The sequence below is a fragment of the Rissa tridactyla genome, chromosome 14, assembly GCF_028500815.1.
Source record: "Rissa tridactyla isolate bRisTri1 chromosome 14, bRisTri1.patW.cur.20221130, whole genome shotgun sequence".
NCBI classification, from domain to species: domain Eukaryota; kingdom Metazoa; phylum Chordata; class Aves; order Charadriiformes; family Laridae; genus Rissa; species Rissa tridactyla.
Genome location: NC_071479.1, coordinates 1,534,666 through 1,550,322, shown reverse-complemented (window position 1 = coordinate 1,550,322; position 15,657 = coordinate 1,534,666). Strand labels below are relative to the sequence as shown.

Genomic DNA, 15,657 nt, shown 5'->3' with positions numbered 1-15,657 from the left:
ACTCCTGACTATCTTACTGTTGAAATAAACAAGTGAAATGAAGGAGAGAGAGGGAATTATTATCCTCCTCTCGCAGATGGAGTGAAGCTTTCTGTGAGCTTTGTAGTGCGCTAAACAACTTCAGAAATCCAGCGCTCACGTCTTGCCCAAGGTCGTGCTGGAAACGCATGGCAGATCTCAAGTCTCAGTTTGGGGTTGCAGCCTTAAGATCAGCGTGCGTCTGTGTGACTGTTAGTTGAAAGATGGTGGGTCAGGAACTCTGCAGGGATCTGCACTTTCTTAGGCCTCATCCAGCACAGGGGCAACCGACTGATTTAATTATCCTTGAATAATTTTGGTGTGTCTGTTCTGGTTGTCTCCTCTGTGCGCATGTGCTATTCCAGGGCAAAAGTGGAAAAACATCTCTGCTTTTGAGCAGAATAAGTGATTAAAAAGTTGCTTATAGTATCCTTTTTTTTATTCTGTAGCAGCTTCACAGGTCAAACTCCCTATCTGTCCCCAGGTTAGGCCCTTAACAGCAGGCAGGAATGTTTGCAAGAAAACATGTGTATGCAGCTCTTTCTAGGAGATTCTCTAAAGCCTTCAGGTTTCCCCTCGTGTGCTGGGCTGATGGGTTAGAACTAACCTGCTGGTGTGACCCCATCTCCTGCGACTGCGTGGTCCTGGGGGAATGACCTGCTGCAAGGACAAGTGACCCTGCTCTTATCTTTTTTTCACTGAAAACATTTTCTCGTGAAGTCTAGGGCGGGAAGCAACTGGATTCAGCAAATATTTTTTTTTTTTTCCCCCAATACAACCCATACCCAACTGGAGCCTAATTCTTCCCTGTCCTTATACTTCCTTTTAGCCCTTCCCTAACTACTGCCAACACAACGTGAAGGGGTTTGCCTTCTCTAGGATTCCACTCCATGGAGGTTAATACAACCTGAGGATAAGCTCCAGCATAATGCTGTGCTAGCTGGGAGCACGCCTCTGCTTCCTGCAGGTGTCCTATGCCTCTGTCTTCATTAGGAAGAGAAAGATGCATCCCGTGTCCAAATTTAAATCCACCCTTGATCATAGTATTTCTGGGCTGCTGCTCTCAGTGCCTGAAGGCTGTCTAGAAGACACAGAGGCACCTCTCTCATTCTGATAGATGCCTGGGGTTATTGCTTTGCATGTCCCTCATTTGCTAAACAAAACAGCCCAAAGACCAGGATTTTCTTTCCCTGGCAATAAAGGGAAGAAGGTGTGAAGAGGACTGGGAAGTGCAGGATATGGGGCGGGCTTGGAGAGAAGCAGAAACAATCAGCTCTTTCTTCAGCCACAAAGATTAGTTGAGATTTTGCTTTTTGTTATCTGTTTCCTTGATTGACTGGCCAGAATGTTTTTTTGATGCAAGGGGCGATGGTGGGAAAGGGGTTGTTTTCAGAGTGGTCAGAACTGGGGAGGATTTGCATGTTTGGAGAGCAAGGCCAGGTGTGTTTGGAGTTGGTGCCAGCCACGGCCTGATCCTGACAGGTGCTGAGCATCTTTGGGTACCTGTTGTGTGGATTCAGTGGCTCCAAGGATGAGGGCAGCCCTTTGCCCGCTCCATGCAGCCAGGCTGCCCATGGCTGGTGCCGTGTTGGCAGTGGAAGGCTCTCCCTCGGCCTGGTGTGGTGAGGTTTGGATAATGCCAGGTCTGCTTCCTTCCCTGCTCCTTCCCCTGCATTTCCAGAGCTTCGGGGGGTGCAGATGAGAGCCCAGGGAACTGTGCAGCATGCTGCTGTCTGCTCTGGAGCAGAGCCAAGCTGGGTCCTTCCATCCTCTTCCTCAAGAGATAGCTGTCCCTCATCGGGGATTGCAGGGAACATGAGGCTGTGGGGCTCTGCATGGATTTTCCTTGGGCTGCTGACATGACAGTCCTGAAGGAAGGACAGCGCTCAAGCAGCGTTACCCCTTGGTCTGAAAGTGGCACCTTGTTACTCTAGGGGAAGAAACTAGTGCCTCAGGGGAAAACTCTGCAAGTAAATTCCCTCTCCTCTTCATCCCTTCTCAGGTCACCTCCTGAGTCTGGCCATGCTGTCTCGTTGGCGCCTTTGCCAGCTGGCCTCCATCCACAGCCTGTGTTTCTGGAGATATGCTCCCAGCGCCTGTGGGAGCGGGTCAGCCTGGCCCCCCCGCGCTGCTTTGGCCACAGACATGTTTTCCTGAGCGCGGCTCTGCAGCAGCACACTGCCTAAGGACATCCCAGTGTGTTTCTCTACTCGCTACCCATCCAGCTAAAGCAGTCCTTGTATCTCCCGGGGATGTGCTCACCGGGCTCCTTGCAAATGTAAGGGTAAGGCTGACACTGTCTCCTCTGGTGTAACTGCTCTTCAGTAGTCTCTGGGCTCACCCCAATAGGGGTGAAAGCAGCTGCCTGGCCTAGAGTCCTGGGGAAACCAAAGACAGGCCTGGGGTGATCTGTGCTTTGTCAGGAGGGAGGAGCAGGCTGGAGGAGCGCAGCCTTAGGGCAGAAGACCCCAGCCGCCCGTTGAGGGTTATACCTCCTCCGTCCCATGGAAATCCAAGATAGGAATGGAAATCTAATGGATACAGCAGCCCTTGTTCAGCAGGCTCAGGAGAACCAGCTGTCTGATTTGTTTTTATGAGTGGTTTTACAGGCAGTCTTGCCACGGTGCCGATCAGTGTGTGCCAGCACTTCCCTCCAGAATGGCCAAAATTGGGGCACTTCAGATGAGTCAGACACACCTGCCATCCCCAGGACACAGATGGGGAAGTCTGTGCTGGTGTGACCATGTGTTTTGGGGCTGGAGGGTATTTTCTCCCAAGCAGCTTAGATGCTGACATGCTCTTTAAATATTTCTGTTCACAGATATGTGGAGGACGAGGGGGGTAACAATCACAGTTTGCATTTTTGGCAGCAGTTTTAATAATCTGAAATGACTTTGCGTAAGGCTTGTACATGCGTGAGTGTGTTCACATGTGTGTGTGAACCTGGTGTCACGGTCAGGACCTGGGGACCAGTTCCCTAAGGCCAGTTCTGTCACGGGTTATACACCTCCCCTGGAGTCCCTGCCCTGATTGGGTTCTGGCATGAACCAGGAAAGGACAGCAGAGTTTTAACGGGGGGTTTGGTAACACCATATCATCTGATGTGGTTGTACCTGCACAGCCCTCTTGCTCCTGTGTGGGGCTCTGCACTAGCCTGTCCCTGAAGATGAATGTCCCCCGATCCCGGGCTTTGAGCGTTGTTCACAGCTGTTCTGTAGCCAACAGGCCCCAGCTCCCCAAACTTTTCTTCTCTCACTTCAAAGTTTGGCACCCATGTTCCTGATGGGAGCCCCGTTCTGCACGTGAACTCCCATTTTGTTTTCCACTTGTGTGTGTTGGAACCCCAACATAGGAACTAACTTATTGGGGCTACACTGTTGTTTCTTTCCCTTCTCCTTTTCCCCTCCATCCCCACTGCCTGCGTCTCCAGAGACAAGTATGAGCCTTTCTTGAAATGGATGTTTTTAACATGAAATACACTGTGTTAGCCCAGTTACTGTGAGGGAACAGATTTATCGGATAAATCACAGCAGGCCTGTACATGTTGTCACTGTCTGGTATAGTGCAATAAAAATATACATTAGAATAAGTATAAATACATATTTACAGTGTACAAGTAAAGCCAGGAGTACAGACTCTGTTTTGAGCTTCCAGAATGCATATTAATGACTAACAACTGAGGCACAGCATAAGAGGGGCAAGTACATTTTAGGTCTTAGGAGAATAACTTTGGATTTACAGCAGTGTAACTGAGGGCAGGACAGAGCTCTTCTCCCCTGGCAGTAAATGAATTCTCCACTTGGACCGTTTCCTCTTTGCCTGCGATGGCAGCCTTCCTTCATAAGCATTTGGATAGTGCCACAGCCCGTTCTCCAGGCTACTGCCCACTGGTGTCACTGGCCAAGGCCACGTGTTCAGGGATGTAGCTATGGAGTGGGCTGTTTTCTGCTGCCATGCCCCACTTAACTGAAAGCCCTTATCTTTTTAATGCTATAATAATACTTTGTCCTTCCTCTCAAGAACTCCAGGGACTCTACAAACCTGAGTGAATGACTCCACATCCCCAGGAGGGGTGGAGAAATAAAAGCCCAGCGCAGTGATTTGCCAGAGGTTACACAGTGAGAACGTAGGAGAGCTTGGAGGGGAACTGGCTCTTCACTTGTTCCAGTGCTTTGCTTCAACCCCTAGACCTGGAAGAAGGAGGAAATACCACTGCTCTGTTTGTACAATATTTGTAAGGTACTTGCACACTATGCCAATGTGTACAGGCTCAGTCGCTTCCTCCTTTAAGAGAGTGGCTGGAAAGCAGAACTCTGGCCCTTGACATTGATATCCAAGGGCCATTCCTGACCATACAGTGACACAGGATTGCCCAGCACAGTTCTAAGTCAGTATGTCCAGCATGCAGTGAAATATTGTGGGACATACCAACTCGGATTCCAAGAGCAGCTGGTCTCTCTGGCTTGCTACTGAGGCATGGGCTTTACTAGCTTATGCCTAGTGCTGTGGCGTGGCTCTTCCTGGAGCTTGCGTGGTTGCCACTAACCCAGGGATCTCTGCAGCACGGTGCATATGAGGAATACATTTAGAGACCCCTGTTATCAGTTAGGGATAGGAGCTGTTTTTTCAGTGTTTTCCTCCCACTCCAAGCTAAAAATACAGCACAGTTAACTTGTCATTTGATCACAGTAAATGCTCTGCTGAAAGAAAATTACTTTGGGTGCCTGTTGCCAGAACTTATGACCTGGACAAGTCTCTGCAGAAGCGCTGTCCAGGTTGAACACAACTCACTGAATACAATTTATTTGCATGCCCTAGTCTTATCTTCCTAACCATCAAAGCAGAACGTGGTTACGGCACTAGCTTGGCACAGATTGCTGCTGCCGCTAGCCCAGGAGTTCCCACCTCACTGCTGGTCAGTCTGATAAACCGGAGTCTGCACATGGTGTAAATCCAGAGCAATAGTGACCTTGGAGGAATTCCTCTGGATTTGCACTTGAGCAGCTGCTGTCAGATCTGGGCTGGTACTTGTTGTAATTGAAGAGTAAGAGTTCCCACAGGTTTCTTTGTCACATACTGGGATGTGCAAGGCTCTGGGGTGCCAGAACACTAAAGTCAATGATGTGACTTTGCCAGTCCCCAGGAGAAGATAGGACACTAGAGGGGCTTTATGAGGTGGGCAGCCCCATGGTGGATGAAGATGCTGGGGAGAGGCTTCTTCCCTGGAGCATGCACTGGCAGTGGGGGGGTCCTGCAAAGACCTGGAGCCATCCCTCACTTGAGACTGTGTTGGGTCTCTCTGTGCCTCCGTAGATCCACCTTGCGCTGGAAGCCCTTGGCACAGAGCTCACAGCTGAAGGGCTTGAAGCCGGTGTGCTTGCGGCTGTGGGTGATGAGGTTGGAGCTCTGGCTGAAGGCTTTGCCGCATACCTGGCATTTGTGGGGCTTCTCCCCTGCAGGGCAGAGAAAATGGTAAGAAACACTTTAACAGACCAGGGAAGGGAGGTAGAAATGCCCTTTGGCAGACTCAGACCTGACTGGCATCAGTGTGCTGCCGGTCCAGCTGTCCTGTTAATGCATCTGCGATATGAGGGTGAGAAGAACCAGACTCAGTCCTCTCCAGCTGCGTGACCTATGCCCTGTCTGCATGCAGGGCTGGGTACTGCCATGACACGCACCGGAGGCTGGTCGATAACCACCTCTTTGTTGCACAGAGGAGGACGTGCTGTCTTATCCCTAGTCCAATATGTCTGTGTCTGGGGACTGTGTGTGCATCAACATGATGGACTCTAATTTGCATTTTTGTATTGGGAATATTTTGTTTCTTACCAGTGTGGATGTAAGTGTGTTTCTTCATATCTGACTTCTGGTGGAACCGCTTGCCACAGTATTGGCAGGGATAGGGCCGTGTGTCTGAATGGATCAGGAGATGAGTGGAGAGGGTGGAGGAACGCTTGAATGTCTTCCCACACATCTTGCACTCAAAACTTCTTTCCTGTTAGGGGAAGAAAATCATGGGATGTCTGTGGCTGCAAGACATATGACAGAGCTTGAAGAGTGTTGAGAATAGTAGATTTGATAAGCAAATCTCCTCAGCTCATGGACTGATATGCTAGGTGCAGTACAAAGAGAATGTGGGGAGGGTTACTTATGGAAATGGGTTACATCTTGTGATCTAAACTCCTGGGCCCTTTACGAGGAGGCGAGGCACAGAAGAACCAGTAGCAAGATCCTCCCCTCCTACCCAAGGAATTCTCAAGGGCAGTCTGAGACTTGAGACCAAGATCTACGAGCTCAGAAGACCATATCATTGTTACTGGGTGCTACAGGAAAACCATCACGTTTATAACCTAGAAACTGTCACTTCCCTTGTAATGGAGTAAGCAACAGCTAAGGTCCAAGCACTGGAGAGCTTGTTCTCTGGAAACATGCCACCCACCTGGGAGTGAATATTGGTGTGCTGCTCCAGGCTTACAGCGTGTCCAAAGGTTTTGCCACATACTTCACAAGCAAAGGGCCGGGTCCCACTGTGAGACCTTCGGACGTGGACCTCCAGCCCATGGGGAGTGGAGAATACCTGCAAAACAAAATGCCAGTGATTTTTTGACATGAGGCAGCTGTGTCTCCACCTCTGTTTTCAATTCCTTCTTTTTATTTGATTCTTCCCTTTCATTGGTCATGTGAACTGCATCATTCCTAGCGCCCTTGTCCCCAGTCAGGAGAACAAACAGGTAGACATTTTGAGCTGCATGCATTGCACTTTGTCACGACCCAGTGAAACACTGACATGTGCAATGAAAATCACTCCAGGCCCTCCCCATCCCTGAGGTTCTTGTCTGACACACACCTTGTTGCACTTCACACAGTGGTAGGTCTCCATGTCCGAGGAGTAATGCATGCTGTAATCCAGAGGGGGCTCAGTGCTTGGCAGGAGGTGGCTTCTGTACAGGCTAACTGGATGCTCCAAGAGGGCTGACTGCATGGTGGAAGACATCTGCCGGTAGCTGTATGGCAAAGGGAAAGCATCCCAAGAAAAGCCGGTTTTGTAGAAGGTAGGGGTGCTTGTTGTGTTAGTGCAGTCTTTGATCTGCAGACCTGGGATGGCCATCTCTGAGTGTGCAAAGAGGGAGAAGTGAGTGTCATGCCATTGCCTGCAGCTCGGCCCCAGTAAAAAAGCTCCCCAGGTACCATTCCCCCATTAAATGTCCTGCCTGACCTTAGGAGTTGCAGTTGTTAACTCCTCCTCAGATCCCCATACAAAGTTCCTATTATGACTTTGATTTCAGTCTGAGGAAATTTTAGGGGAGAGGGGATGCTAAGAGAATGTTAACCACCCTACTAGCCCTCCTTCATGTGGTGTTTGAACAAGTATCATGGGCCACCCGCCTTGACCCATGGAGCACGGAATTGCATTAGTCCTTGAGATCTGGAGGCTCACTCATTGGGAATCATAGGATCATCCTCCTGGAAGATGGTGATCTAGACCAGAATTGTAAAGGGAAATACAGAAGGCTCTTGATGAGCTCTGCCTGGGACAAGTTTGACCACTGATGTCAAAATAAGAGCTGCCATTTACTGAAAATCTGAACCCAGTTGTAGGGGCTCCATAAGCCAGCCCAGCCCTGATGTCTTTTGCAATTGTGGATTTGGATAGCAGACCTTGAGCTGAAGGGCCTGGCAGCATCCTGCTCAAGTACTGGACAGGGACGCTTTCTTCTTTCAGTTGAGATGGGTCCTTTTCTTGTTTTGGAACCACGCATTCTAGGTCCTGTTTCGTGATGTCCTCCGGTTTCTTGTCTCCTATGGCTGTAATGACACAGTAGAGTCACAGTTAGTTTATTCTGGCTGTTAAGAGAAGAGTCTATTGAGATGGGTTTGCACGTATGTATGAACTCATGCTTGGATATATGAGCCCGTGCTCAATTGCCTGAAGGAGTGCAGAGTGGCGCAATCAGCACGGCAATCAAGGTCTGTCCATTGCTGACAAAGGGAAATTCCAAGCAGGATGGGACAGACAAGGTAGAAGGGGGCAGGAAGAAATGATGGGACACTTGATACCATATATAGTTAGCTAAAATTAACCCTAGAAGGCCATATGTCTGTAAGAATTATTTCCCTATTTAAACCCATTTTAATTTGTGTGCGTAACTAACAATCACTAACTTATTAACCTCCCCACCCCTCTCCTAAGAGAGTTCAGTATTGTTAACCTGAATTTATGGACAGCCAAGTAGGGAAGCAGAGAGGGGAGGTAACTTCTTATGCAGTTGCAAAGATGACCACAAAGCCTCGTCTCCTCCTGCCCACACTCCCATTTCTCCATGTTTGTCCCAGCCCTTAAAGAGACCAGCCAGCACTTATTTTAAGTAGACTTCATAGTAAGAATTTAAAATGGACAGAGGTTCAATACATGTGCCTCCTTTCTGCTGGAGATGGGACTGAGCTGCTGAAGGACAGTATTCATCTGTCATCCAAACCTTCTTGTGCGCCAGAGAGACGCAACAAATGGCCAAAGGAAGATGGCAGGAATTTAAATGAAAATGTCACCTTCCTTCTTTTTTATCAAACTTATCATAGGGCTGGACTCCAGTTTGATAGCCAAGGCTAGAACAAAGGGTAAGTTGATCCTAGATTTGAATAAAGAAAATTTGAATGGTGCCTGAAGGAAGAAGATAATTGCCCCGGCCCCGCTGCTGCATGAATGGCTGTGGGAGAGCAAGAACAGGAGCTGAGGGAGGACAGCAAGCACAGAGAAGCAGTGTTGGTTTGTGTCAATATAGAACGTAGCAGCCAGCCCTTCACCTGTGAGTGTGGAGGACTCCTTTCACAGTCAGTGTTAGGGTATCACTAGTATCTTCTCGCTCTAGCTGTAACCTTCTTCCCTCGCACTGGGAGGAGATGGTAACACACTGAGGTAGGGAAGATGTAGGTCCAGAGAGAATGCGGACAGTGAACTTCACAATTGGACAGTAAACATGGAGATTGCGGGGGGGGAGAGCTGTGAGTGTGTAGAAGGCTGACAACCTCTTTGTCAGAGCAAGCTCTTTTCCCAACTGTCAGTTGCCTGAAGTTGCCCAAAAGCGACCAACTCCACACAGCAATCTTATATCTCAAATCTGCCCAGCAAGGAAACAAAAGGAGGATCTAAATTTGGTTTCAGTGAGAGTGTAGATTTGGCCTAGAGAAAGAGCGCACACAGTAGGGGATCAGTTTGTCCTCAGACTGACATCCCTGTGGGGAAGGCCGTAGTTGGTCTTAGCTCACTCATCCTACTCCCTTAGCTTGCCTACTCAATTATTGATTTGCCTTGGTGTATTCTTACAAGGCCAGTGGATGAATTGACTCACCAGTGAAGGGAGAGGTTACTGGATCCCACGTGAGTAATGGCAGGTCATCTTCCACAAAGCGGTGTTGATGATAGGTATGAGCCTTTTTGCTTTTCACCAAAAAGGAACGTGGCATTTTCCATTCACTGCCTGGGCAGAAACACAGAATAACGGCAGGTAAATCTCTGTGATTTATGGGGTAATTTCTCATTTGTTCCCGCAGTACATCAGCTCTGTATGCAACAGTGATGAGAATTAAAACCCTTCTACTGTGGAGACAGAGTTCATCTCAAAGGTCCCTCCACCCGGCTGACGGGCAGGGAATGCTTGCTTGAGTGTAGGTGCTTCATGGATCTCAACTCTGGGGAAAATACGTAGCTGTGGAGGGGGCTAAGCAAAATAACTTACTGCCAGATAGTCTCTGCCACTGAGTATAGAGATGGGAATGCAGTTTGAAGATGAGATTGCAGGTTACAGTACACCCCATAAGAATTCCACTTCATAACCTACCCCTAGGTTGAGGCAAAGGAATCCTGCTGTCTTCATATTGTAGGTGGAGAAATAGAGGCATGCTTAAATCGAGTGCTGTGTTACAGACCAAAACTCCTTCTGTGGCAAAGATCCATCAGAACCCAGAATCTCTCTCTCGCAGCTCTCTGTCCTGGCTACAGGACATGGTGCATCTCCCACCTTACCCTCCCTGAGAGGACGCAGTGGGGACTGCAGGTTGGAGATCACCCCTTGGAGAAAGGGTCTGTCTTAGTGTTTGTACCATGCCTAGAAGAGCATAGTCCTAAGCCATGACATGGGCTCCTCTCTGAAACTGCTACACAAATAATAATTATAGAAATAACACCAATAATAGGAGGGATGCAGTGGAAAATCCCTGTAGCCATGATGTGTGGTGGGTTTCCTTCTTGTTGGCCATGGCTTGGTATTTTGTGTTCTGGCTTACAAACAGTCGAGCAGAGGCAGAGCAGAAGTGCTGGGTTACCTTTTGGATCCGTCTCAAATATCACAGACCGTTGAAATGACGGGTTAGGAACAAACATAAAATGATGAAATTTAATCACACAAAATTCTCTTGCAATGCATCTGTTATCTTTACTACCCAGAAGCCAGCCCGCCCTGTGCCCACTCCCCATGGCTAGTAACTGTCCTCATGTAGGCAGTATGACAACAGGCTCGATGCTGTCTACAGCAATATCAGCTGGCGCCTTATTTGCATATGTGTTTGCATTTTCCCTTGTAATTGTTCAGGATAGTAGCACTAAAAACAAATCTTGCTATATTTCATATGAAAAGTCAGCAGTAAGTCCTGGCTCTCTGTTGATGGGAAAGTGCGTTATTAAGCCCTTTTTTTTCCTGAGAGCAGTTGAAGTGTAGCCTCTTTATTTACTGAAAAACAACAAAGTTTGCTCCTGTAAAGTAGGAATGACCTGAAACGTCTGTGTAAGTCAGGACAGAGCAGTGTGGGCCCCTGGAATCCCAAACAGCCAGGGATGGAAAAGGACTGCTCCTTAAGGTCCAGAAGTGCCTGCAGCACCCCCTATGCTAAATGCAGTTACATAGCCCACTGGTGCTTTGTTTAAAGGTCCGAGGGCCACATTTACAGTGGTGCCTGGGGCTGCAGGTACGTGTACGGTGGGATTCGCACAGCGAGGTGTGCTGTGGACAGGTGGATTGCCCACCCGCTCTTGCTCCCCAGCCCAGCTGCCTTTGGAAGTGCAGTTATAGCTGCTTTTCTTAATCTGATCCAGGATGCCCACTGCCTCTTCTATGACTTCAGGAATAACTCTTGGTGTCTCTAGCCATTTTTTCTTTTGAAATGACTCACCTGTTTTTCTTCATCTTTTTCCAAGAAATTTGCGTGTAACTTGAGATGAGTAAGAGAAAACAGTGGCTAAGAGTAGATTTGTTAATTTAATTTTAGAAAGAGGACAAAACTGTACTGAGAATGAACCATAAGTATGCCCTTGAGGGAAGGGACGCTGAAGTACATTGCTGTATTTACTCTTCTGTAACTCTCTAATGAGGTTCTTCCTAAGTATTGTAAAGTGTCTCTCTGCGTGGGAAAAGGCTGTGGGCACAGAAATACCTCCAGCTCGGTACGAACACGGGAGTGTTCTGCGATGGGCAGAATCCTTCTAGCAGTGTGCTCTGCTCAGCCCGTGCACCTCACATTCTAGCAGAAGTGCTCAGCTCAGAGGGTCCCCCTGATCTTGGTCAGTCCCGGATGGAGTATCTGTGCGTGGAGCCGCACTCTGCAATATAGACATGCCCCAAGTTAAAGTCCTGCCACAAGCTCTTTAGACATGGAATTTCCACTCATGTCAAAGGGATTTTCCCATGTGGTGGGGCAGGACTGTGCCCACAATGGAGGGTATTCATACCAGCAAGCTTTAGACATCTGATTTCTCTGCCTGAATTAACCAGTTAGTTTCCCTGGGCTTCTTCCACCGCGGAGGAAGAGGCTCCGTCAGCGGGTAACTCTGAATGCAGGGCAAAAGCCCGCACCCAGCAGTGCCTGCTGGAAGAGTCCCTCTGCCCACCGCCTAGAGAACCCCACGGCATTCGCCCGACAGCTTCCAAGGCCAGTTAGAGGACTGGAGATGGGTGGCATAAGCAATCTTGAAGTGTTTTATGGTAGTACCCACACACTAAGTACATGAACCCACCGCCTACAGCCCCTCTTTTCTGATGGCGGGTGAAAGTAGAGGCACGTGAATCAATGGGATTTTTCTGGATGTGTTTGCCTCAGCCTATGTAAAAGTCAAATTTGGTCCAGTATCTTGCCTGCTGATAAGAGCCTCTACCGAGCCCAACGATCTTTAAAGCACTACTGAACGTTACAAAAGGAAGTTACCTTCCCCCACCCCATTTTACAGAGAAAACAGGAACTGGGAGCCCAAAGCATAGTTAATTAACAACTGCATTGGACTGTCTTTGTGATTCACACAACCAGGTTCGAGGAAAGCTGGAAGCACAGATTGTGAGAGAGAAAATACTATCTCTCCTTAAAACTTAAGATTGTCAATAGCGAGTGATCAGATGCTACTAATGGCTAACTATATTTCACAGGGAAAGTAGCGCTACAGACAACAGACTCCACTACGTCTTAAAGTCATTGAAGCTTCCGACAGAATTTAGCTTCAACCTTTTGCTAAAAATTAAAATTCATTTTTATGGCATCTGTTCTTGCCAGCACCTGTGGCAGTGGTTTCTACCTCGAGTGGCAAGTGCACAAGGGAGTTCATTGCTTGGGCAGGAGTGCCTACTCAAAATGCAAGTGTCGTGGCGCTTTTTGTATTCAATACTGAATATAAAATCAGTAGCTGGCTAGAATTGACATTCTTATTTGTTTGCCACTCATGTAGCTGCACAGTAATGTAGTAATCTGCCCTGAGGAAAAGACAGCCAAAAGGACCCAAGGGAAAAAAAACCTGCTTCGCTATTTTGTGTACCTAACTTGAAGCACCCTGGAAGGGCTTCTTTTACCAGCCATAAATTCCCCCGTCAGATCTGAAAGCAGACCCAGCATTCGTGGGTTCCCCTCCGATGTTCAGACTCAAAGTTCCTTCATCCTTGGTGATGCTCCCTGGTGATTGTGCAGTGTATCACACGTAAAACTGGAATGTAATACCGGAACACTGGAGATAGTGCAAGAACCAAATTAAAAGAGTTTTTGTTTTTACAGGGTGGTTTATGACTTTAGGATCCTAATTTCACTTGATCTTATGTTCCTCGTGAAGCCCCAACTCCCACTTCACTGCACGGCAGCCCACAGTACCCAAAAATACAGGATTGGGTCCTTTGATACAGTTTCGAAGAAAACTGTATTCTTGATGAATGCGATTATGGAGGTGTTCTCTCTGGTTCCTTCAGAGACGATTCAGAACACAAACCACCATGGTTAGGACAGGTGTTTGCAGGGTTGTGCCACGCTGAATCAAGAACCCAATTTTTCAGCGTAAGTTCCGTTCTAAAGCTGACTTTCATTTTCCTCTAAATTCAAGTAATCCTGTTTTCAAATTTAGAAGGTTAATTGAAAAGGTGAAACCCTTTTTCCCACTATACTCAGTGAAATACTTAATTTGAACTTAAAATTGATATATGTCTTCATATAAGTTGATGAGTGTCCAAAATGTTAGGCTAAAGAGGCTTATTTCCTCCCCATTGCTTAATTTGTATTTAAATCTTAATATTGCTTTCCAGCAAAAGTGAAGCTTCCAAAAATAAAGAATAGTTTGTTTTTCAGAAAACCACATTTTTGAAGAAAAAAGAAAAGCACAAACCAGAACACAACCTTTAAGAGCCCAAATGAAACAAGAGGTTTTATGGAATCCTGGCTCTTTAAATATAGAATCGTATTCAAAATGAATTTCAGTTCTTTACAACAAAATTAATCGTGTTTTCACTAGTCCACCCTTGCAAATATAATGTACTTGGGGCAAGTAATTTGAATGCGGCTTTTTTAGTGGAAAAATGAGCAGAACATTTTTCATTCTTGCAGTAAAACTGGACAAATGGACATTATGGCAGGGATTTAAAATTATGGTGGAAATCTTGTCCAAGAAGTGGAAGGGAAATGCTTGTACATCTGTAGTATCTAGCAAAAATGTTTATAATTGCAGCGTTTCTTCTTTAGAAAGCTCATTTAGCTCCTAGTGATGTTGGGAATGCCACTGGCTTTAGCAAACTTTGCCTTAGGCTTCCATGGATAAATAGATTTATATAGTGCAATCTAACAAATTCCATGTCCCCTTAATATATACATGCACTTACTGTGTGAACTTGCAAATCATTTGTTTTCCTGCTAAATGTATTGAATCAATCTGGTGGTATATGAGAAGCGTCTATAAATAGCTAATTCCATATGCTAAAAATTGTTACGCTAATCAGCATATACTTAGAAAGGACGGGAAAATAATAAAATAAAAGATAGGTTTGAAGCAAAAACCCTGGACAGACTTCTCATCTAGCAAAATTGATCAATTTAAGTCAGCTGAGGTGTGCCGTTTTCTGAATTTAAAGGTCTGTCCCTGTAAAAGAGCAATTAAATGAAAATACAGTACCCCCTCTCCTCAGTGCTCAAGTACAAAGTCTACATCTGGAAACTGCTCCTGCTGCACGGAGCTTGCTGGGACGCAGGCATCCGAGACCATTGTCACATCTTTTATATTTTGTTCTACTATTACCATTTTCACATGTGAGAGTGAAGTAAGTATATGGTATATAAATGTAAAAGGTTTGACTCATTTGAATTAAGTGAACCATTATCATAAAGGAATCCCCAGGACAAGTGACTTACGCAGTGGAATGTTATGTATTTGCAACCACAAGCAAAGAAGAAGAGAAAGCTTAGAAAAACACATCAGAGAAATGAGAAAAACAATGAAATTAAAAGTGTTTAAAAGAATAAATCAATCACCTGTTTGGGGGACTTTGCTTTACTGGATTCGCCTGGAAATCTCCCCAGACAAACGAGTCGTCGTCTTCTCTCTGGACTCCTCTTCCACTTTTTCACTGAGTCGCAGTCTGCTGAAATAGATACTTCTCCTTTTTTCTCTCTGTTTTTTTGCCCCGTTCCCCTCCCTGATTTTTCAATCAGATTATTTGTGTCAAAATCTGGCGGTGAAGAAACAGCCAATAGGGAAGCAGAGCCCAGAAAGTATTTGCTTATCAAAACTTTCCAGGACTTTGAAAACTTGAAGAGAATTCACGATGCCCAGCTCGAAACCCTAGGGGCAGCACCCTTCGCTTTCTGGGGCAGCTTCGCCTTCTGCAGGAATACTCCTCTGTCATATTGACAAAGAGCATGACACAGGGAAATAATGTACCAAGCCAGCATTTGTTATTTTGCCTTGTCTTTTTTTTTTTTTTAAAAAAAGCTCTTAAGAAACCTGTATTTTTACACACATTCATCCACGCATCGTATCTTTCACAAACAGACACACCATCTGTCTCACATACACACACTCACACACTTCAGTCTCATAAACAAAACCATCTAGCACATATGCACAAAATTATTTTATTCCAGAATGGATCTTTTATCTCTCCAATTTCCAAGGAAAAAGGAATAAATACTTGCACAGTAATAACTGAAAAAGATGTGTGTTAATCAGCCTTCATTTTCCTAGGCATATGTGTGTGCAATCCACACGTATTTTAGGCATTGCTCTATCTATATACAGCTGTATATAGGATATAAATATAGATTTAAGAAAGCTCATTAAGCAAGCTCATTAACAAGCATCCTTGCAAAAAGCTCTTCAAGAGCAATAATAAGAATTTGCACTTCTATCGCTTG

The 15,657-nt window shown here is 46.3% G+C and overlaps 1 protein-coding gene across 3 annotated transcripts; it reads right to left on the bottom strand.

Annotated features, from left to right (window-relative positions):
• Positions 1-2,872: 2,872 nt before the first annotated feature.
• Positions 2,873-14,948, bottom strand: GFI1B (growth factor independent 1B transcriptional repressor). Of its 3 annotated transcripts, XM_054220552.1 has the most exons (8): positions 14,776-14,948; positions 11,443-11,608; positions 9,366-9,494; positions 7,678-7,824; positions 6,866-7,128; positions 6,458-6,595; positions 5,848-6,013; positions 2,873-5,471 (listed from the first exon to the last, which is right to left on the bottom strand). In XM_054220552.1, exons 3-8 carry the CDS (start codon positions 9,478-9,480, stop codon positions 5,293-5,295), a joined length of 1,008 nt encoding a protein of 335 aa, XP_054076527.1. In that variant the 5' UTR covers positions 9,481-9,494; positions 11,443-11,608; positions 14,776-14,948; the 3' UTR covers positions 2,873-5,292. The 3 variants fall into 3 exon arrangements, with proteins under 3 accessions (XP_054076527.1, XP_054076526.1, XP_054076528.1); XM_054220551.1 differs by lacking the exon at positions 11,443-11,608 and having other exon boundaries at positions 14,776-14,946; XM_054220553.1 differs by lacking the exons at positions 11,443-11,608; positions 14,776-14,948 and adding an exon at positions 11,182-11,434.
• Positions 14,949-15,657: the final 709 nt, after the last annotated feature.

Coding starts and splice junctions, on each gene's coding strand:
- GFI1B (XM_054220552.1), bottom strand. CDS start 9,480: ATGCCACGTTCCTTTTTGGTGAAAAGCAAAAAGGCTCATACCTATCAT. Junction 6,596..6,865: donor ACTGTGTGAAGTGCAACAAG/GTGTGTGTCAGA, acceptor TTTGTTTTGCAG/GTATTCTCCACTCCCCATGG. Junction 5,472..5,847: donor ACACACTTACATCCACACTG/GTAAGAAACAAA, acceptor TCTGCCCTGCAG/GGGAGAAGCCCCACAAATGC.